This window comes from Natrix helvetica, assembly GCF_964273705.1.
Source record: "Natrix helvetica genome assembly, chromosome: Z".
Taxonomy (NCBI): domain Eukaryota; kingdom Metazoa; phylum Chordata; class Lepidosauria; order Squamata; family Natricidae; genus Natrix; species Natrix helvetica.
Genome location: NC_138554.1, coordinates 86,278,891 through 86,303,180, shown reverse-complemented (window position 1 = coordinate 86,303,180; position 24,290 = coordinate 86,278,891). Strand labels below are relative to the sequence as shown.

General features: G+C 38.7%; 1 protein-coding gene across 1 annotated transcript in view; it reads right to left on the bottom strand.

Moving 5' to 3' along the window:
• The window catches only part of MRPL3 (mitochondrial ribosomal protein L3), a 56,515-nt gene extending 32,704 nt beyond the window's left edge, over positions 1 to 23,811 (bottom strand). The window contains exons 1-6 of the mRNA XM_081931912.1: positions 23,608 to 23,811; positions 20,743 to 20,924; positions 19,656 to 19,747; positions 17,060 to 17,158; positions 11,526 to 11,625; positions 8,114 to 8,174 (exon numbers count right to left, since the gene is read on the bottom strand). Of these exons, the coding sequence (XP_081788038.1) occupies positions 8,114 to 8,174; positions 11,526 to 11,625; positions 17,060 to 17,158; positions 19,656 to 19,747; positions 20,743 to 20,924; positions 23,608 to 23,720 (647 nt within the window). The 5' untranslated portion in view covers positions 23,721 to 23,811. The remainder of the gene's footprint in view (positions 1 to 8,113; positions 8,175 to 11,525; positions 11,626 to 17,059; positions 17,159 to 19,655; positions 19,748 to 20,742; positions 20,925 to 23,607) is intronic.
• Positions 23,812 to 24,290: the final 479 nt, after the last annotated feature.

Sequence of the window (24,290 nt, the reverse complement as noted above, 5' to 3'; positions counted from 1 at the left end):
TGTCTCTCTTTCTGTGTCTCTCTGTTTCTCCCTCCCTTCCTCCCTCCCCATCTGTCACTCTGTGTGTGTGTGTGTCTGTCTCTCATTCACTCTCTCTGCATCTCTGTCTGTGTCTCTCACTCACTCACTCACTCTGTGTGTGTGTGTCTCTCTCTCTCTCTCTGTTTCTTCCTCTGCTCCTTCCCATCTCTGTCTGTGTGTGTGTGCGTGTGTGTGTCTGTCTCTCACTCTCTTTCTCTGGGTGTCTCTTTCTCTGGGTCTCTCTGTGTGTGTGTGTGTGTGTGCCTCTCTCTGTCTGTGTTCCTCTCTGTCTCTCCCCTCCCTCCATCTTTGTCACTATGTGTGTGTGTAGTGTGTCTGTCTCTCACTCACTCACTTAATAACTCACTCTCTCTCTCTCTCCTTCCTTCCCTCCCCCATCTCTGTTACTCTGTGTGTGTGTGTGTGTCTCTCTCTGTCTGTCAGTCTCACTCTGTCTGTCTGTCTGTCTGTCTCTCCCCTCCCTCTCCCATCTGTCACTGTGTGTGTGTGTCTGTCTGTCTCTCCCTCCCTCTCACTCACACACAGACACACATACTGTGGTCACCTTTAATCACAGGTTAAAAGTACCTGGCAGCGGCGTTTTTCCCTGAGGGAAAGTCTCCGAGGCTATAATTTACGGGGTGCGCGCATGCCACACGCCTAAGTTTTCAATGGCGTGGAGCCACGGCAAGGCTCTGCGCGGCTGGCAATGACTCCGGAGCCCATCCGGGAAGATAAGGAACGCGAGGGGACTCCTCCCCCGCAGATGGTCTCCAGACCCCACACATCTTTCATAGCCGTCTCGTTTCCAATTGGGGGGATCCATGCAGAGGATTTCCCCCCCCCATTGGAAACGAGGTGGCTGTGAAAGACAAGGCAGCGCTTTGTCAGAGTGAGAACATTTTCCTGCCATTACAAAGTCTCCGAGGCTGTAATTGTACGGGATATGCGCGTGCACCTGTTTTCTACGGCGTGGAGCCGCAGCAATGCTCTGTGCAGCGGGCGATGACTCCGGAGCCCATTTGTGGGGGGTTTCGAGGAACGCGAGGTAGAGTTTAAAGTTTAGAGTTCCGATGGTCTTAGCGACCTCTGTGAAAAGGTCGTTCGACCGCCAAAGGGGTCGCGACCCACAGGTTGAGAATCACCGGTTTAGAAGGTGATTGAGATAATTTGAGAACATTTCTTCTTTTCTCTTTCCCTTTTGAAGACTTATAAAAGGAACTAACTTGCAAATAACTAAATTTTATCAAAATTGGTTACTGGATTTAGGACTTGAAAGACTGGAGGAATTTAGTGAATTAATTTGAATTTGGACTATGAAAGCTATTTGAGAGAACATTCTACGAGGCAAAAGAAGGAAAGGGCCAGAAGTAAAGGGGGGGGGAAGCTAAATGAGACTTTAAAATTTGGATAATTGGGAGATATATAATTGTGGAACTAAAAGGCTGTATAAGTATTAAGAAGTTTAGATCATAAAGTGTGGGGCTTTGGAGGTATAATTATGGGACTGATGAATTTTTATTAAGCAGAAGTTTTTAAAATATTGAGATATTGGAACTATAGAAATATATATTTTATAATTCTCACCAAACTACTTTAAAATGGTTTTACAAGAGACATTAGAGATGTATGAAGAATTAATAGCTATGGTAAAAAGCATGTGTGAGTCTTTAAAAGACAATGAGATAAAGGGATTGTTTGAGGATACAGAAAAGAATGTAGAATTTATTCAACAACTGAGGGAAAAAGAGGAACATGACATCCAAGAAATAGATGAGGAATTGAAAAAAGCTGTGGAAGGAAAAAACCAAAATGAGATGCAAGAAGTCAGAAATAAAGAGGAGAAAGAATTAATAAGTAGAACACAATCATATAAATTTAAAAAAAATTATAATAGAACAGAAAAAAAGGGAAACATTTTTTTAAAAATCCAAAGGAAGCTTTGTGGATGAGTGTTCAAGTAGCACAGCAGAAAGTGACAAAAGGGACTCAGAAAGGAAAGTTCAGTAGGTACAAAAAAATAAAAAAGAGATACAAGATTCTAAGAGATAAAAGGCTGACTAAAAAATCAATAAATGATGGAATTTCAAAGAGGTTAAGAGATGATAATGAGAAAATATATTCATAAAATGGGAAAATATACATAGGCAAAATAGTAGTTTATAGATTAATAGACAATATATATTTACTACAACCCCAATAAGTTTAGGATTAGGTGGGAATTTAGGATTAGGTAATTTAATTGAATTAAGAGTTTCAATAGTGTGTATACTGTGAATTTAAAATAGTAAGGATTAGAAATTGTGGGGATTTTAAGATACACTCCCGGGACTGATCTAATATTGTTAATACTTGGGGTTATTAGTAACCCTACATATTTGGAATATTGAAGCTATGGTGAAATAATGAGTAACTCTTAAAATATTAAATGATAGTACTTAGCAGGGGATAATAAATACAGGGTACAAAGAAATGCTATTTATATTTAAATGAATTATTGGAAAAATAATAAAGGATTATGGAAAGAGACCATTGTTGAAGTTGGAAGATTAGAATAATTCATATTTATTTGTATAATGTGATTTAAAACACATAACGTTCCAAAGGAAGTAAATTTTAATTTTCTTAGGAAGACCACAAGGGATGAGGTTTTAGGGGCCCAAAGGGGGGGGACCATTAAAATATAAAGACAAAAAAATTACCATTCTTAAGCAAATTCTGAAAAAAATAAGAGATAAGAAGAGAAAGTATTCCTCCTTATCAAAGAAATTATATAATAAAGGAGTTTTGTTTAGATGGTTATTGCCAGAAGGAATGTTGATCTTCTGGGAGGGAAACAGAATTAGAATTAATACAGTTGTGGAGGCAGAGGCCTTCATGAAAAAACATAGTGCCCTCCTAGATGATGAAAATATAAGAGGTAGTGAAAAAGGTGACAATATACAAGACATGAAGGAGGGAAGGGCCGCTGCTCCGCCTGGGGACAGGGGAGAGGGAACAATATTGGAAAGATTCAGGTCACAAAAATAAATGTATTGGAAATATCATTGTAATTGTTGATATATTAGAAAGTGGCAAAAGAGATGATTGAACACATGGTTGATACAATGTATAATAAGATCCTGTTTCTGCTTATCTTTTATCCTTTGTTTTTTCTTTTCTGTAAAAGTTGTGAGAATTGGAGATATTTCTACCTCTAGCATGATGGAGTTGCCAAAACAATTTGTATATCCATTTACCCTTTCCCATAAATTTTTAAAAATCAATAAAATTCTTTAAAATAAAAAAAACAGTGGTGTTCCCCACGGCAGCATTCTAGGACCAACACTCTTTCTACTTTACATAAATGACCTTTGTGATCATATTATTAACAGCTGCATCCTCTTTGCTGATGATATAAAACTATTTAACACCACAGAAAATTCTACTATTCTAAAAAATGATCTAGATTATGTATCTGAATGGTCAAATAATTGGCAACTCAAAATCTCTTCTAACAAATGCTCAGTCCTACACATTGGCAATAAAAATCAGAACATCAAATACAAGCTGGGCAGAAACGATCTAAAAGATGAGCCACACTCTGTGAAAGACCTAGGAGTACACATTTCGAAAGACCTAAGCCCCAGACCTCACTGTAACAACATTGCAAAAAGGCATTCAGAGTTGTCAACCTTATTTTACATAGTTTTCTCTCTGGTAACGCTATGCTGCAAACTAGGGCATGAATACAGCTCACCTGCTTGGAACTCACACTGCATTTCGGACATTAAAACATTAGAGAAAGTCCAGAGGTATTTTACAAGAAGAGTACTCAACTCCTCTGTTCGTAATAAAATTCCATATACCACCAGGCTTAAAATTTTAGGCCTGGATAACCTTGAACTATGCCATCTACATTCTGACCTGAGCTTAGTACCCAAGATAATCTGCCATAACGTCCTACCTGTTAATGACTGCTTTTATTTCAACTGCAATTACACAAGGACTATCAATAGATACAAACTAAATGTAATCCGTTCTAATGTTGATTGCAGGAAAAACGATTTCAGCAACAGTGTAGTAAATGTTTGGAACATCCTACGTGATCCTGTTGTTAGTTCCTCTAATCACCATACCTTTCACCTTCAGCTGTCTACTGTAGACCTTACACTTTTCCTAAGAGGTCCCTAGGGGGGGGTGCATAAGCGTACCAGCATGCCTACCGTCCCTGCCCTACTGTTCCTTTTATATATACTCTTTTTATGGCTATGTTTTGCTTATTTATATCCATTTATTTGTGCCATTTTTTCAAGTTTTTCATACTTGTTTCCTTATACTTGTTGATAGATAATAAATAACTAAAATAAAATAAAGATCCTCCTGAGAACAGCTTATTGTGGCAGCAAAGCAAAAGAACTCTTCTCTATTCTGGCATCTTCATACCCCACTAGACTCCCATATATCTCCTACAACCTGGGAACTTCACTTTTGGAGACTGTATGAAGATTCCTCCAGTGAGACTAAGGTATACTATGAAAGATTTACCTGAATGGCCCCCAGTCTCAGCGTCCGAAATCAAATCGCTCATTGGCCAACTCAAGACTGGGAAGGCCCCAGGAGCTGACTTCATTTCTTCACTTCATTTTCACTTCATATCTGCTGATTGAAGAGCAATTTGGAGTGGTGGATATCAGTTTTGGCAACGCTATTCACTTACATTGATTCCACTGGCTATGTCCCAGAAGTTTGGGGCTTGGCAGTTGTCCCAATTTTTAAAAAGGGAAAGAAAGATGACCCTGCCAATTACAGACCAATACATTTGCTAAATATAATCAGTCTTTTGTCTCACTTCTCTGTTCCTGCCTTCTTCCTTTTCTTTGTTTTGTCACATCCACCCACTTCAATTTTCCCCAAGCCACTGTCAAAATCTTTTATATTTCTCTTTGTTGGGGCGTAATCTCCTACTTCAATTTTCCTTATGCCACTGACAACTTCCAAAACATCTTTTGTCTGCTTTTTATTCCCTTTTGTTGGGACACATTCCCCTTTTACAATTTTTCCTATGCTACTGCCAAGTCCAATGGAGTTTTTCGTCTGCTTTTTATTTCCCTCAATTTCTACCCCTTCATTATCTTGCCCCACTTCTTCTTTGCCTTCTTCTTTAAATACCTGTTTCTCTGGGTTCAGAATTCTGTTTTGGCTTGATTTTAATGATTTATGCATATTTTTTATAATTTCACGTAATTCTTCAAATTCCCAGCTTTCCATGATATCAAGTTCCAAAGTTACAGTTAGTTATACAGTTCTTATTTCAGAGTTCTGATCCACCTTAAATTTTCTGCTTCAGCTGCTGTGGGGAAGAACGACGGGAGCTATCTTGGTCTTTTGTTCTTTCTTAATGTCCAGTTCCAAAATTGCAGCTAGTTATACAAGTCTTATTTCAAGGTTCTGGTCCACCTTAAATTTAGTTAATTCAACTACTGTGCAACTGGAAGAGAAGCTGGAGCCATCTTAATCTTTTGCAGAAAAAAGAAGAAAAAAACCCCTCCGTATTTCCCAGTTCTTGACTCTGTTATTATTTCCTTTCCTTGTCACTCCTCATCTCTCATTGGTCATAGCTGCTCAAAATATATTATTTGGAACAAGCTTGCATACAGCCAAAACTAGGGTTTCTTCTTCACCTCCTGCTTTTCCAAGTTCTGATTTACCACGGTTGGTTAATTAGCATTTCCCACACAAGCAAGATTAGGTTATCAGTTGTCAGTGAGGAGATGGTGCTTTTTTCTTGATCTTTCTCCCTTGTTACATTCCATCTCTCATTAATTGGAGTTGCTTAAGATATATTAGTTAAAAAACACTGTGACGAAATAAATCTTCACGCTCCTAGACTCCTTTAAAAAAACAATCTTTTCAAGTCGGAAACCAAATTTAGAGTTAGTATTTGAGTGGCTTTGTCACTTCTCTGCTTTCTCCCTTTCTCTCCAAATTGTTTCAAACAAATGGCTTTTTTGGGGTGGGAGGCTAGTGTTTCAACCCTCCATTTTCCTTTTCTTTCTTTCTTTCTTTTTGCAAAAATCCTGATCTGACCATCAAATATTATTTATGCTCTCAAGATTCTTTGCCTTTTCCAAGTTTGATTTATGGCTGTGGGTTAGATGAATTTTCTTACTGGTCTTTCATCTCTTCCTCACACTCCTGTTCATTTGCTTTGGCTGAAAGTCAGCTTCTTGTGCAGCATGTTGCCATGCTGCCACCCCTACTCCAATTCAGAGGTCAAATCTTCAACCTGTGAGGGACCTGTTGCCTCCCCCTGGGTCGGTCTGATGAGACGCTGCCCCTTCTTCACCCCTCCTCCAGGAGGGTTCCAATGTAAAAAAGATCTCGGAGATGGTTTGTCAGACAGGGTTCATGTGAGACTCTTGAGAGCCCACATTCCACCACGTCTGTCCAGCTGGAGAACTTCCAGGCTATGAATCAATTAAATATGTTTTGTGAACAAAAAGCTATTTTAAAGAAATATTGTATATATTAAAGGAGAAATGTTTAGAGAAAGCCAAAACATGAAGCAAAATCATTTAATCTTGCATTGTTGACCATATATCTGTCAAGTTCAATCAAGCAATATAATTCCTGGTGGCAAAGAACTAAGTGTCCATTTCAGTATTTTTATCTAGTTGCCCTTTTTTATAAAACAGCAAAGATGGGAATTATCCACATAGTCCATAAATAGTGACTTTGATGGGATAAAATCGAAAAGCAATTTCAACACACAAATTGCATACATATAAGTGGCAGCACTCTTAGAACCATTTTTCTTTCTGTGTCTGTTTCAGGTTTTAACAACTTCTAAGAATACGAAAATGGAAATCTTCAGCTCTTAATATCCTGCAGATGGTTAGTTATTATTGTGGTCCTACACTGCCTCTCTGATGGATCCTTTCAATGTAATACATTTATTGCATGGGCCTATTTTTCACATGATGAAAAATTAGGCAATGAAAAGTAATACATTGCCTTGGAGACCTTCAGACCTTTATCTGTATTCTCCTTATATTTGGAATAAATCCTGCATTTATGTGCTCTGCCTCAATAGACATAATGTCCACACAATATACATTTCTTTACATGTGGAATTCTATTTTTCAATACAGAATATGAAACTAACTTGATGTTAAAAAAAGTTAAACATATAATGCTTTGACTGACAATCTGCTTTAGCATGTTCCATAATAAAATACTGTGCTTTTTCTAGTAAAGCTAAGAAATCTGAATAATTCATTTAACTAAGGAGGTCATCATTCTACTAGTTAGGTAACAGACAAAAAAATTACCTAACTCTAATAAATACAGTTGTCCTCTTACTTTTCTACCACTGGTAAGTTATAAATCCAATAAAACAATAAAACAAGCATAAAGATAGGAAAAAAAGAAATCAGATAATAAAGACAAAATTGAACAAATACAAGCTTAAATTTAGTAATGCAATAAATCTCTAATTCTTAGTTGTATCATTTCAAAACAAAGGTACTAACTTATAAATCATACTGTAGTGGGAAGGCATTTCAGTAAATTTTGTTCTGTTTTTTTTAAAACACAACAGAACCTAAAATCCCTGTATATACATCTGAGTAAAGAACCAGAATGACAGCCGATTTGTTATAACAGTTGAAAGCATAGAAACTAGATGACTTTGGGCCAATTACTCTCTCAATCTTACAAAGTTTTATAAATCAGACCTGTTAATTTTTAATTCTACTTATACTACAAAGGCTGTTTCATAAACAAGAACCATTATTTGAAATAGTAGCGATAGATAAACTACCTTGCTTTATTTCTCTGTGCTGTAACTGAAGCTGCCTTACTCTACTGACAACCTGTCCCAGAACTAATTTAGCACCATTTTGTCTTAGAGTAGGGGAAAAATGTGATTTCCAGCAGCAGGATTATTATAATATTTATAAATACTCATTAGTGTATTTTATTTATATTTTACTCAAATGTTTGAAGAGCACCCTGTTAATAGCTTAATGAAAAATAGAAGACTTCCAAGAAAAGCTAATTAAATTGTACTTAAAACTTTAGGACATAAAGAAATAGAGTTGGAACTGACGTTTTAGCAGTGATGTCCACGTACTGCCCTGGGCGGAAATGAGCTGCATATAGAGGTGTACCTTAAAGTAAATTAAGAGAGATTAAACAATTTAGGTTAAAAAAAACATGTAGGAAACCATTAATGTCTGGCTACAACTATGAAGATTAAGTAAGGAATCAGTCAAACTACTTACTACTTAATATCAGCTGCAGCAAAACATATGTATTACAGTTTCTGCATTTTGAGAAAAATATAAAATATCTTGCCGTGTTATATAATGACATGACATGGCTCCATTCTAATTATTATTTTTTCAATAATGGGGTCCCCACTCTAAAGGTAGATTCAACTATGACAAACAATTACTTCTCATTTATTTATCTGCAATCTGATTATTCTACTTACAGTTAAATACTGTCTTCTTATGGCACAAAAGATAAATATTCTGTCATTTTCAAATAACAGAAAATACTTCTAGCTCTGGTTTTAGATTTTGGCAGTGGTTTGCTCTCCAAACTTGTTCCAATTTAGTTTCGGAATGTTTCATTACCAGACTAGGTAACATTATCAGCAGGATTTTCTTGTCCTATTCTTTTTAGCTTATAAATATTTTGTGTGCCAGTGTGATCAGTTGGTTGTTTGATTGGTTGTTCATTTGGAGCTATATTTAAATTCTGAGCAGCTGATTGGTTCTCTTGTTAATTGATTGGTTGTTTGAATGATCTGGTTTCTTATGTAGTGATACGATGGATCTACATCAATATGTTTGTTAATTGCTCCTTTGCTAGAATACCAGGCTTCAATAAATGGGATCAGTTTTACATGTGAGGAAGAAAAAGAACAATGACCTAGATACTGACATAAAGAGACAAGATAGCAGCAAATTAACAACCACACAGACCAAATTCTAAATTTCATAAGCACTCACCCCACTGCACACAAAAACTGCATCCAGACCCTTTTCAAAAGAGCCAAAACCCATTGCATAGTTCACAAACCCACATTTACACTAAAAAAAAACCTATATAAGACAAAATACAGAAGGAAGAGAACAGCAACATAGCATAAAAAATCAATTGCAACGATTGTAACCAATTCTATATGGGACAAAGAGAAAGTATTTTGAAAATAAGGGTTCATTAACATCAACTAGCAGTAAAACACCACGACCCAAAATCCCTGATCTCAAACCCCATTGATAATAAACAAGCCCAGTTTGATTGGGAAGGAACAAAAATCATTGGCCCTGCCAGCACCCGCCATGCACATGAATTTATTGAATCCTTGTATTTTACCAAAGGAGCAATTAACAGGCACATTGATCTAGATCCAGCATATGAATATGTAAGAGACCAGACAATTCAAACGATCAATCCACCAGAGAACCAATCAGCTGCTCAGAATTTAATTATAGTTCCAAAGTCCAAACAATCAACCAATCAAAGGACCAAATGATCACACAAGATATTTATAAGTTAGGGAGAATAGGACAAGAAAATCCTGCTGATGATGTTACCTATTCTGATAATGAAACGTTCATAAACTAAATTGAAACAAGGTTGGAGTGCAAACCACTGTCAAAATTCTGTCATTTTTTTCAAAGATCTATGCCCAAGGTTTTTAAGGATCAGTGTTTATTAAAACTCTTCTTATTGTTCATCTATTGCACGGGGTTGGCACTGACTATTGACAAATTAGGGCTCTTCTCTCTCCCTCCGCCCCCCAAAAATATTGAGGCCATTTTAAAGTTTTTCCTCCCCTTCAACATGAGATTCCTGAAATATTTCTCACTTGCAACCAAAAAAGTGGTGTCATCATCATATCTAAAGCTAGATCTCAGTTATCTTAATTGCTATTTCTATTTCTAATGTAGCATTTATCATTCTATACATTAAATAAATTAGGTGAAAGTATAGAACCTTCACACACTTTCCCCAATTCTGAATCAATTGTTTCACATTCCATTCTACTTGTTGCTCCCTGGCAATCACACAAATATTTAATAGGAAAATGAGATGGTTTTAAAGGCTATTCACAATTTGCTGGGATTTAATAAAACCTTTGCCTAATGTAAAATGAAAGATAAATGTGCCTCAACTTATAATTGTAATAGAGCATGCCCATTACAGTTGCATGTCATGACAGGCATTAAGAAAATGACTTCGCTTAATCCCATGTTTCCCTGCTGCAGCTGTTAAATAACTGTGCAGGTTGTGAGCAGAGCACTGGGTGCCTCAGGAGTGAGGAGAACCTGGGAGGCCTAATGCAGATCAGCTACACCTGCTTCAAGCTCCCAAGGTATCCTCCATCCCTTGAGACACCCAGTGCTCTAGTTTATGCCCCTTGAGGTCCCCACAGCCCTTGGACCTGTTTTCCCTGCCCCACCAAGGGCTTGGGTATCCACCCCACCCATTATACCCTTACCTTCTGAAGAACTTCAAAGCCCTAGTGCTTTCCGTAGCACTGCACAGACCAGGTTAAGGAAGCAGAACAATTTTCTTTGTCATGTGACCACATGGTAGAATTCCAGAAGTGGCTGTCCTTTTCTGAGAAACTTCAATTCAGTGAGGCTGCTCAGAAAATAGTGGCTGCTTCCAGAATCACCCATGTAGTCCCATGATGAAGCAACTAATCCAAGCTCTGAAATTCTACAGATCTTTGAAAGATAAGTGAGGAGGATATGAAAGCTGATGGAGTGGGAAGTCGAGAAAACACCTGTGGAGATCTGGTGTGCTGAAGTGTGTGTGTGTGTATGAAGACAGAAGTCTGTGCTACAGTGCTCAATTAAGGTAAGGGTGAAGGACTACAGAGGCACTACAGTGGCCATAACTTACCCAGCAGGGTCATAAGTAACTTTTGGGGGGGGTCCTCTGTAACTCAGAATAGCCGCTAAGTTACCAGTCATAAGCCAAGGACTATCTGTATTTTTTAAAGTATATGGTTTCACTGAACATTATTTTTCTCTATCATTTCAAAAGTACAGAAACATTTATTTTCAGTATTATTAGAAGCAACTTTTATTTGGTTCACTTTGTAATCTCTTTTAAAAATATAGTAACTTTTATGAATTTACTTTCCTGTCCATGATCACAATTCAATCAGCAAATATCACAAATAACAGTTATTATGAGTTATGTTTAAACTAAATAAAAATATTTCTGCTATAGCCAACTTTTTTTAAAGTCACTTCACTTTGTCTCAAAGTTATTTCAAATAAATGTAAGATAACAGGCACCTAATATAATGACTTTTAATTTTTCTTTGGAGAATGAGAAGTTTTTAATTCTTTACTTTTACATACATGGTACTGTATATATTATTTTTTGAGTAGAAGAATACTAGTTTAGCAAATACTTATTCTTCTGCTAAATAGCTTTTAATTATTAGGGAGAATATAATGAAGAATTATACTGCACCTTGTTAACATTACCTGGCTTAATGACAGCATTAGGCGACACTCGAAATATTGAAATTTTCTGTTTTGGTGGGAGCCCTAGTTCTCTGTATATTTCCATGACAGAAGAACTTCTCTGGAAATCATAAAACTACAGTCAGCATAGTAAAAAGTGGAATTTATATAATATGCAGCCCCTTTAAACAATAAAAATAGAATTTAACTTTTTATTGCTCTCACAAATGTCAGAGAACAGAATGAGGCAGAATGACAAAGAGCATCATTGCTTGTAATTGTATAATAGTCTATATTTTTAAAAAGTGCCAATGCTCTAAATGAAAGTTAATACTTAATTGAAAAGCACAGTACAATAATCTTAATTCCTTTATTAAAACTTTAAATGTAAAATGTTTGAGTTACTGTATTAGTTATTCTACCTAGCAAAAGCTGTATGCCCTAAGAGCCCATCTATATCTACAATAAAGCATTCATTAGAATGTCTTATTTTCATGAAAATGAACAAATTATAAATCTATGACAGAATAGGATTTGCATATAATTAAATAAATAAGTATTAATAAGAAGTATTCCCAGGGTAGGCTATGAATTAAAAGCACACTGATACATACAGGTCCGATGTTCTCGCTTCATACTTTGCACTTGTGGGAGCAGAAATGAAAGAATGCTCTCAAATAGTCACTTCAGAATAAAGCTGGCTTACCCAATATTAAAAACAATACCACAATAGAATCTTGTTACCCTGAGATCATATAGCTCAAAAGATAACAAGCAAGTAACAGCACAATCATATGTATTAAACAGGCAACATAAATGAAGCAAAAATGTTGTTCCTTTCAGTTCTATTTTATTGGACTCAATATTATCTTTATAAAAATTTCAATTATAAATACATAGAGAAAGGCAAATATTAGAGGTATACAAAATGAGTAAAATATCATTTTTGTGCAATAATTAAAGGTGCTTTTTTACTCACTATTCTACTTCTAAATATGTTCTCACCTGGAATCTGCACGTATGCATCTTTTTTACAAACAGGCATATATATATGTATACCTTTTTCTCTATATCACACATTTTATCACATGAGTTTTTCAGCAGATTTTTTGAAAAAAATAAGTTAGCTTAGCAACATAGATAAATCTTAACTACAACATAAAAGAAAGAGCATTATTTCAAAAAGAGTTGCACATTCCAAAGGGCAGGTACTACAATAGAGAAGGTACACTTCTTAGATCCCATAAAGTATACAGAAACCCATTAAAATTGTTTTAAAACCCATTAAAAGAGAGAGAGAGAGAGAGAGAGAGAGAGAGAGAGAGAGAGAGAGAGAAACAGGGAATGCAATTTTTATTGTAGTGCCTGCCTTTTGAACAAAATCTTTCTATAATATTTTTCAGACCTCACCTAATTTTCCTTTTTTATAGATGAACCATTAAAGCCAGACTCTTTATACAGACCTTGTGGTATACTGGATTATGGTCACCTTGAGGGCTATCTCATTTGTAATATGATAGTAGTTTTCTCTGCATATTGCTTTGGTATAGTATTATGAAGATTATTTTATTATAATTTTTTATACAATATTCTACCAAAAGTTGAAATGGAGTTGTATCTTCAAACATTTAAATGTTTGACATTCCTATGAGATTAGGGAAGTTTTTGAGAAAAAGTGATCCGCGTCAATCAATAGGATCTGAAAATGTTCTAGCCTCTATGTTAAAAGAATAGTTGATTTCTAGGTGCAATCTGTATATATAACACTATATAACACTATAGCTGCAGCACACCTTGTATTAATATGCTGTTTATGCAGTACTGAGATACAAACAGTTCAATTATATATTCAAAATTGCTACCCAACTAAAATTCCACTAACTCCTAAAATCCAGGTGCTGGATAAGTGATAATATATTTTTTACAAAATAAAATATGAGATATAAGTTCAGGACAATATTGTAATGGCAGTCTTAGAAGACAGACTCTATAAAGTCAGGAATTTTAGCTTAAATTCACAAGAAGGAAATCAACTTTAGCAACCTGCTTAAGTTAATAGCCAATATATAGAACAACATAATAATTTATCAACATTACATTCTGGAACAATTCAAAAGCTCCTCTGAACTTCCTTCTTATTATAGTAACTAAATGAATGAACAATGAATAAAAACTGAAAATGCAAGAAATCAACATAGTGAAATTTTGTGGTTAAATGGATTGTTTCAGAAAGCAATTTACATGACTGACAGTAGTGCCATACTTGGATAATCACCATCAACCAATGACTGTCAAAGATTTGCTTGTAAAAATGCCTGATCTTTCACATTAATTTTAAAGATTGATTGCATTGCCAGAAAATCTACAGATTATTAATCCTCTATAATCCTGCACAGAAAAGTCTCACAATATCATTTTGGAAATCAAAGATTAAATAATTTCCTCAGAAGATTTTCTAACATTAAGAGTATCCATATTTTTGATTAAACTTCACTGTAATCAAGACTTGTTTCTGGCTTAATATACTGGCAAAAGTAAGTATAATGGACCTATTTGGGGATACTTATGAACCAGGTTCAAAGTTCTGCAGTCACTTAACTAACCTTTGGGTGCTCCGCAGCTGGCGTTTTGCAGCACCCTGTAGTTACATGAGTGTTTTACAATGGTTTTCCTAATATTTACTTCTGCTTTTGACAAGATTGGCCCATAGAAAAAAATAGATTTGCTTAACAATCACATTTACATAATCACAGCCACAAAAAGGGTCATAAAATTGGGTTGGTCATGTGGATGACCCAATTTAGAATCTTGATGTGCAGTCCCCATTATGGTCATAACTTGAGAACTATCTGCATATGGCACAAACTACTATACAGGAGGTAGGAAGAATGATTTCAATTAAATATCAATATACCCAAAAGTTAATATCCCTTAGTCAGAGAAGAAACCACATACAAATTGTGGTTAACTGTTTCACCAAAGCAGCAAGCTAAAAAAGGTCCAAATCAATCATGAAGTACATGTATGTAGCCCTTGCTTAATAATGGTCACTGGGGATTGTAAAATAAAATGTCATATGATCCTGCTAACTTAAAACAAACAGTTGAGGCAATCCCACTTGCCTTTTAGGCAAATTCTGTACTAATTACAGATAATGTAATAATCACCATTTGTGACTGCCTGCCAGCTTTCCCATTGCCTTTGCCATTTGCGTTCTTTACTGCTGGCTTCCAACAAGCAATCACATGACTGTGGGATACTATGATCATTATAACAAAACTAGTTGTCAAGCACCCAAAGCACGATCAAGTGACAAGTGCTACTATGGCTGCTACCACAAAGATCCATCATCAGTCCCTTTTGTTCAGTGTAGTAGTAACTTTGAATGGTTCCTGGATGAGTGGTTGTTCAATGAAAACTAGCTATAAAAGTAAAAATTTGGAATGGACTTCACATTCTCCAGATTTGAGTACTACTGAAAATCTGGAGATCTCAAGCATGCAGTACATATATGTTTTCTGAGCTAGAAGAGTTCTATAAAAAAGGATGGGTAATAACTGAAAATAATGATTAAAAATATTCGTAGCTGGTTATAGGAAACAACTATACAGTTATTTCTGAGATGGTAAAACACTAATTGAAAGCTGTCCAAACTTTTGTCTTGTTTTATCATGTTTTCTTATTTTAAATCTAGAGAAAACAATAAACTATAATTACATACTCAAAATTACAGAAAGATGTTTAATTTTGTACCATGTAGTAGTTGTGTTAGCTTATTTTCACGTGGCAAATAACTGAAGCACACAAGTTGAGGACTCTATATAGCTGTGATGGCGAACCTATGGCATGTGTGCCACAAGTGGCACATGGAGGCATTTGTCAGGGCACGCGAGGCGCTGCCCTGTCAGTTGGCCAGCGCGCATGCAGGCCCTGGCCAGCTGAGTTCACCTTTTTAAAAGCTATTTTTCGCCTTCCCCAGGCTCCAGAGGCTTTATAGGAGCCTGGGGAGGGCGAAAAGAGCCTCCCCCGCCCCCCCGGAGGCTTCAGGGACCGTCCCTGAAGCCTTCGGAACGCTTAAAACCACCCTCCGAGCAAACTGGAAGTGACTTCCGGGTTGCTCGGAGCGTCATTTTAAGCGTTCCGAAGGCTTCAGGGACCGTCTGGACGGCGGAGGGAGGGGGGACTCTATAGCTTTCCTGCCATGTGTCCCGCACAGGAATCCGTCCCCTCGGGGCTTTGCGCGGGCGTTGCAAGGTTTAAGCCGAAAGGGGGGGGACGGGGAAAGCGAAGGGGGCTTTGTTGTCCTCCTTCTCCTCCTTTCCCCCTCCGGCTCGAACACGGCGCCGGGGCCCGGCAGGCAGCGAACGAGTCGGAGCCTGCCGACTGGAGGAAGAGGGTGAGAGGCGGGTCTTGTGAACGGCGGCGGCAGCAGCGACGGCAATAGTCGCAATTCGGCGGCGGGCCGCCCCAGCTGAGAGACAAAGGAGGGGAAAGGTGGCAGGCAGCCAAGTTGTGACTATTGAGCGCGGCGCGGCGGCACCTGAGGCCGGGATCGAGGCAGCTGCGCGGCCTGCCTGGCGTGGCTCGACTAGAGGAGGAGGAGGCGAGGGCGGCGCAGCCGAGGCCTGACGGACTTCCCTTCGGCCGAGCCCGTCCTGGTAGCGGCGGCGGCGGCAGCGATGTGAAGGCCGGGCCCTGGCGAGCGCGCAGAGGCTGGGCGGAGCGGCGCAAGGACGCCGGTCCCGAGGCGCCGCACGGCGGAGGTGATCCGCGCCCGGGCGATGGAGACGCACGTCTCGTGCCTGTTCAGGGACCGTCCCGAGGCTTCCCTGAAGCCTTCAGAGCGCTTAAAACGACCATCCGAGCAACCCGGAAGTCACTTCCGGGTTGCTCGGAAGGTGGTTTTAAGTGTTCCGAAGGCTTCAGGGAAGCCTCCGGACGTTCCCTGAAGCCTCCGGAGGGCCTCCGGGGGCCGGGGGAGGCTCTTTTCGCCCTCCCCAGGCTCCTATAAAGCCTCTGGAGCCTGGGGAGGGCGAAAAAAGCATGCAAAAATGGGCGCGTTGTGCGCGCATGCGCACTGGGGGGGGTGTTGCATTATGGGTGCGGCACGCCCGCACACGACCCCCCCGCACTCCCCCCACTTGTGGCACGCGAGCCAAAAAACGTTCGCCATCGCTGATATATAGCATACAATTATATATGCATATAAAAAGACTGTAAAATGAATAAAACCTTCTTTCATAGCCCAATCTGGCATGATTTATGAATGATAAACATATACTATGTTTAACCATTAGTCAAAATAAACAAAACACTAAAGGAACTAGAACACAAAAACAAACATGTCTTAGCTTCATAAATGTTCCATGAAAAATGTATTAAGGTGTAGGATTATCTTCAAGAAATTATGACAAGGAAATAAGTTTCCTTAAAAAGACAAAAAAGGGAGACAGTCTTTTAGATTTTTAAGATATCTTCTTTCTAAAATGCATTTCTTTGGATAATGCAATAAAAATTGTTTTCCCACTCCAAAAAGAAAAATAAATCAGACTTACATGGAATTCAGACACATTTTTCCCTCCAACAGTTAGACTGGGAGTTTTCCCATCAAATTCCTCTTTGGGTGTGTATTTAATTACATGGCAGTCTTGAACCTACAAGAAATTATTCATGTTTATCACATATTAGTTGAGGAAAAAGACAATTAGATTTAGTCTTAAACTTTCAAAAAATATTGGCTTCAACAATCTGTTTTACATCTAATTCTAGATAATAAGATGTGAGATTCTATTCTGATATGTTTATGTGTGCACAACTTTATTTATATTAAATGCATAACTTTGGATAACAAACAATTCTAAAATCAACATAAAAAACCTTCAATTAAAGTAATCAAATAAAAAGAAATAAAGAAAACTGGGGACTATAAAGCATTTCCATAAAAACAGATACCCATTTATTATTTTATTTATGTATGTTCCAGCTTTATTATTTTGGCAAATATATCCAATAGCCCTCTTCCTTCTATTTTCTCCACAACAACAAGCCTATGAGGTAGCTTGGCCTAAGACTGGCCTAGCCACCCAAGGGCTAAGGCAGGACTTGAACTTATGATCTTCTGCTATCTAACCTAGTGTTTTAAACAAATGCATGAGAGGAAAACCAGGCTTTAACAGCCTTCTGGAAGACGAAGATGGTTTATTATTAGCTTCTACAACCTGAGGTTTTGTAATTCTCTTTGCAAACTAGAATCTGAAAGAATTAACGTTGGGGAAATGCTTAGATTGTTTAAAAACAATATAATATAAAATTCCACTTCAGAGATGACGTTGACTGTTTTCTTTTTGGAAAATTCATGAATATTGTAGTGCTTCTAAAATGGAGACCAAGCTGGAACTATCAGGCAGCATACACTAGCACACTGTGAACAAACATCACCAGCATTTAAGCTTTGAAGCAAATCCAGCCACCCTCTACTCTAAAAATCCTGCTCTACTCTAAAAATCCTGCTGGGTGGGTAAGTATTATTACACTATTATCATTTTATTGATTTATTGATTGCACTTTTATTGATCACTTATCAAAGTTCTCTTTCTGAATTTATTTTTTTCCACCTGGACAAAAAAGTTTTTTTGTATTGAAATTTTTATGTGAAGTGCAATACATAACAAATTAAATATAATTATTACCGCATTTTTCAGAGTAAGAGATGCACCTTTTTTCCTCAAAAAAGAGGCTGAAAATCTGGGTGCATCATACACCAAATACAGCATTTTTTGCCTCCCGAAGCCCCACCCCTTCACCAAAATGGCTTTCAGAGACCTCCTGGGGGCTGGGGAGGACATAAATGAGCAAAAAACAGGCCGTTTTTGTAGGCCGTTTTTTGCTCCCCCAGCAGCACTCTATAAGCCTCCATAAGGCTATGCATGCCATTTTTTTGATGAAAAACAGGCCCCTTTTCTTGAAAAACGGGCCGGTTTTTTGCTCGTTTTTTGGGGGGCTACCCCCCATGAGTACTCTGCAAGACCCCCAAGGCTATTCATGCCTTTTTTTAAAAAAAGGGGGGGCATTTTCGTGAAAAACGGGTTGTTTTTGGGAGGTTTGCAGATTGCAAAAACTTTTTTTTTCCTTTTGGAAAAAATATTTAACTGATTGATGAGAATTACATTGATCAAGTGCTGTGCCAGCAGAAACACCTACCTATCTACTGTATTTCTCTCTCTCTTTCTCTCTCTTTATCCATCTACCTACCTATACACACTCTCTCCCTCCCTACCTACTGTATTTCTCTATTTCTTTCTCTCTATCCCTTTATCTACCTACCTACCTACCTAACTACTCTCTCTCTCTTCCTACCTATATACTGTATTTCTCTCTCTCTCTCTCTCTCTCTCTCTCTCTCCCTCTACCTACCTACCCACATTCTCTCTCTCCCTATCTACTGCATTTCTCTCTATATATATATCACTTTATCTACCTACCTACCTACCTACTCTCTCTCCCTACCTACCTACTGTATTTCTCTCTCTCTCTCTCTCTCTCTCTCTCTCTCTCTCTCTCTCTCCCTTTATCTACCTACCTAACTACTCTCTCTCCCTACCTACCTACTGTATTTATCTCTATCTTTCTATTTCTCTCTCTCTACCTACCTACATACTCTCTCCCTATCTACCTACTGTATTTCTCTATCTCTCTATTTCTCTCTCTCTATCCCTCTACCTACCTACACACACTCTCTCTCTACCTACCTACTTCTCTCTCACTTCTATTTATCTCTCTATCGCTTTATCTACCTACCTACCACTCTCTCACTCTCCCTAGCTATCGTATTTCTCTCTCTCCCTCTCTCTATTTCTCTCTCTCTATCCCTCTAACTACCAACCTTACTCACTCTCTCTCCCTACTATATTTCTCTCTTTCTCTTTCTCTCTATCCCTCTACCTACCTACCTACCGACACTCTCTATCTCTCTCCCTTTATCTACCTACCTATCTAACTACTCTCTCTCTCTCCCCACCTACTGTATTTCTCTCTCCCTCTCTATCCCTCTATCCACCTTTTTTTTTTAAATTGCCTCTTCAAAACCTTGGTGTGTCTTATACTCCAGTGCATCTTATACTCCAAAAATACGGTATGTGTTCTCTACCTTACCTGAAGCATTGTGACAGGTATTTTTTTACCCTGCTTAGTCCATAATGGCATCATTCCCAACTTTACTGCAATAATTCCGACTCTTTTAGAACCTGTGAATAAAAGAATAAAACAATCCTTTCTTAAATTTCAAGCCTATTGGGAGTTCAGAAAGACATGACTGATTAATACTTAAATTAATTCACAGCATGTACAGATCCTACAAACAGTATCTTGCAACACAATCAACTTATTCAAGTGGTAGCTACTACTATCTGATAGATAATATTTAGATTAAATTACACTGGACATACTATGAAAACAAGTAATGTCAGATTTTTTAATGTCTAATATTTTTAAACATGCAGGAGCAATTAACATGTGATGTTACTGTGTTATAACTATACTGCCATTCTTCACTATACATTTAACAAAACTATGTCCCTCCCATTGTAGTGTGAACATCTAGGCAGTGCATTAATCCTGGCATTTGTACCTCATTATGGAATAAGGGCCAGATTACTTGAAGGACTACTGTACTTGTCCATCTTATTTCATCCTGCAGGGTTAGCACAAACCAGGTTTCTTCAATTAAACAATATAATCTTTCAGGATCTTGGAAGTGCATCTGCCGTCTACAATGAGAGCCAGATGGCCCGCACTCTGCTATTATTTAAAAGAGGCATGAAGGCGTGGCTCTTTACCCAATCTTTGGCGAGGGAGTGTGATACTTCTTGCTTCCTTCCATCTAGTCTGTTGCAGTTCACTATCTGTCTTTAATGTTTTTTTTTATTTTATTGTAATTTCTTTCTATACTGTAATCAGGCAGCAAATGAGTTTATTATAATGGAGATATCTATAAGAATTTCCCAGAGTTGAAATAACTTTTACCTGACTTTCCAATAATTGGAATAGACTTTCACTGATTACTGTAAAATACATAAACTTATCAAAGTGGAAGTAAAAGAACAGAATCATAAGATGCAATTCTAGTAGACCTAATTCATTCATTTGAAATATGTTTTTAATAAAGGAATTAGATATATATCCAATCAGATACATCCAAAATAACCCTTTACTTTATCCCTTGAATTTATTGTATACCAACCTGGCTCCCATGAGTTCAGAGGCCATGGCTCATCTTTCAGAGGACAAAGTTTACTCGCAGTTTGAGCTTTATATTCTTCTGTTGAAAGTTTCTTAAGGAACTCAACATTTTTTTCTGAAAGTTGCTCATCCCACCATGTGCTGTTGTAAATAATATGTCGAACTGTGACCAACCACAGACCCCTACCAAAGAGAAGAAAAATGAGTTCAGAAAAATGCATTTTCAAACTTCCAGTGCAATAACCTTGATTTGTTACTTTTATGCCGAACCTACCAATAAAGAAAAGGTCAGGAAATAATGATCATAATACATGACTAGGAAACCTCTGCAGTGTGTATCCTAAAAGAAAATTATATAACTGGGGAGGGTTAGGTTCTTAGAGCAATTATCAGCTGACATTGAAATGGACATTTTTTTTAGATCAAAGGCAGCACCTAGATTTTGACTGATATACTAGAGCAGTGGGTTTTTTTCCCAGAAGCATCTTGCTATTGGCTCTTTCCTAGAAGAAATAAAAAGTGACTAGCTGTAGGTTATCCATTGTCTTCATGCCCGAGGCAGGACTAGAACATAAACTCTCCTGGTTTCTAGCCCCTACACCAAACCAGCATATCCTGGAGGTTATGGAGCAATTTGTAATTTCTCATTTGTAACTTGAGGATCCAATCTGGGACTAATGACGGTATAATTTTTTTTTCAATGGGGGTAATATCATTATTCAAGACTGGTAAAAAGAGTAATTGAATTCAACAGCTTAAGAGCTATGATGCTAGAAGCAACATTTCAAAAAGGAAGCAGGGTTAGAAAAAATAAATGGACAGAGAAACATCAAATGTAGGTCTGATTCTATGTAAATTAATTTTAATTTTAATAAAATAAAATTTCTCTCTCTCTCTGAAAAATTGAGAAGTTGAAGCAAGTCTTTCAAATATGCCGTGTTTCCCCGAAAATACGACCTGTCCTGAAACTAAAGCCTTGCCACATTTTTCACATGGGCAAAAATATAAGCCCACCCCCTGAAAATAAACCCCCTGGACAACCCCCCCTCAGGCCAGGCAGAGCACCGCTCACCGACATAGTGGTATTCTGAAGGTGCCAAGCCACAGGAGCCGGGGGGGGGGGGGGAGGTGTTCACATTGCTTGGCGCCTTCGGGATACCGCTAGGTTGGGGAGTGGCATTCTGCCTGGCCAGAGGGGGGAGTTGCCGGGGGTCTGCTCCCTTGCAAACTGGCTCCCAAAGAGCCGGGCACAGCCTCAAGGGCGAAGCAGCCATGAGGTGACCAAGCTCACGAGCAACCACCCGGTAAATCCTCTCTCCAGCCACGCAGAGCACCATTCACTGACCTAGGGGGTATACCTAAGGCGCCAAGCCGTGTGGCACTCTGCCCGCTCCCCAGCTCCCACGGATTGGCACATTAGGGATACCCCGTCAGTGCATGGCGCTCTGCCAGGTTGGAAAAGAGGGTTGCGCGCCTGTTCCGCCCCGAGCAGGCTTGCCTCCTAGCCTCAACATGTCCGAGCCCAGCTCTCCTTGCAGCCGCCGTCGTCACCACACTCCGAGCATAACATCTTCTCCAGTTCCAAACTCAAAAACTTGTCTGCCGAGTCTTCCAGCAGCGGCTGCTCTAGGAGTGCACTCTATGGTTGCAGGCTGGCTGCTGGAACTCTCTGTAAGAGAGTTTTCTGGACAGTTGAGTCTTCCAGCAGCCAGCCTACAACCATCGAGTTTTGGAGTTTGGAATCAGAGAAGACGTTATGCTCGGAGCGCGGCGATGGCAGCTGCTGCTGCAGGGGGAGCTGGGCCCGGACATGTTGAGGCTAGGAGGCATGCCTGCTGGGAGCGGAACAGGCACACAACCCCCTTCTCCAGCTGGACAGAGCTCCATGCACTGGTGAATGGATGGCGCTCTGCCTGGCTGGAGAGGGGGTTTGCCGGGCGGTTGCTCGTGAGCTGGGTCATCTCATGGCTGCTTCGTCCCTGAGGCTGTGCCCGGTTCTTCGGCAGCCAGTTCACAAGGGAGCAGCCGTCCGGCAACCCCAAAACAATAAGCCCCCCCTATAATAAGCCCAAGGCCATATTTTGTAAGTAAAAAGAAAATAAGACCCTGTCATATTTTTGAGGAAACACGGTATATGTTAGCATACTAAAGATCAAGTGTATAGTACAATTATACTGACAAACCTGTTCCATTTGGATGAATAAGGAGACACTGGACGTTTATATGGGGTAAAGATTTAGGCTGCATTATTTACAAATTGTATAACTTTTCAGAATTATCTGCATCAAGAATGTACCTTTTTAATAAATTGTCCCATGCTGCCAACTGCTACAAATTTCCAAGAATGGCAGGGATAAATATGCAAACCTGGTTAAGGGTGCTAATTTTCTGGAAACTGGGCTCAGTTTCCTGCTATCTATATCATGCACATCCTTACCAGGTACTCTTCCAAATTATTTTACTCTCTTCACGAATATTATCCCAACGAAAATGAGGATCGTAAAGGAGAGAAAAGAGGAAAACTAATTTGATAGCATTATAGGCAACACTACTAAGAGAATACTACTGGCTTTGAAGAGCCGATGGCTAAACTCAACACTGTTCAATGCCTTTCTTGAAACTCTTTGTCTCCGCATTAAAACTGCCCCCCAGTTTGACTCACGTGCAGCTCCTGGAGGTAGAAAAGCTTTAACCCAAACTATCATCCGTAGATACGACTGATTGGTGTTGGGCGTTTTACTTTTCTTATTATTATTAAGCGAAAGGCAACCCGGCGTGGGGGAGGAGCTATTTGAGCACAAAAGGATACCTAAAAAGAATTATACGTGTAGCAAAAGAAGTCTCTCAGCTCCCGCCGCGGTCTTACCGCCGTCTAACTCCAACTTCGGCAGCCTCCGCTGTCCCGAGAACTGAATTAAGGATGCTTCCAGGTACCAAGCGTCGCAATCCTACACGACACAGCAGACCAACTCCCGACATGATTCTACATCAAAAAAAAAAAAAAACCCGTCGAAGCAGCGTTCAATCGAGAAAATCTCCCCCACCCCGCAGCGCGGTCCCCGTTCTTTAGTACCGGAAGTCCTACTTACTCCACTTTGAGAGGAAGAGGTGGAGCTTATACTTAGTTCATAGAATCGCCGAGGCCAGAGAGGCCGCTGTAACTCCGGATGGTGGGGGCGATACAGTTTGGGTCACATTAGTGGGCTCTGCCGAATGAAACTCGACATTGCATGAAAGGCGGTATTAGTGCATTCAGCTCTGTTTTGAAAAGAGATTTATAGGAAAGCTAGGAGACATTGAAGCGTTTCAACATTTTGGAGTTTGGGTGAAAACTCCCAAAATACAGTACAAAATCTCCTTTTACAGGGGATTCTCTACTCATATAACTTTTAAAATTCATCTTAAATGTTTTTCTCTTATAATCCCTCATTTTTAAACATTTTAAACATTAACAAATAACTTTTGTTTGTATTGGTTGTATTTATTGTATTTAAAATTAAAAATGACACTGTTTGCAGTGGTGGAATTTTTTTAAAAAAATTTACTACC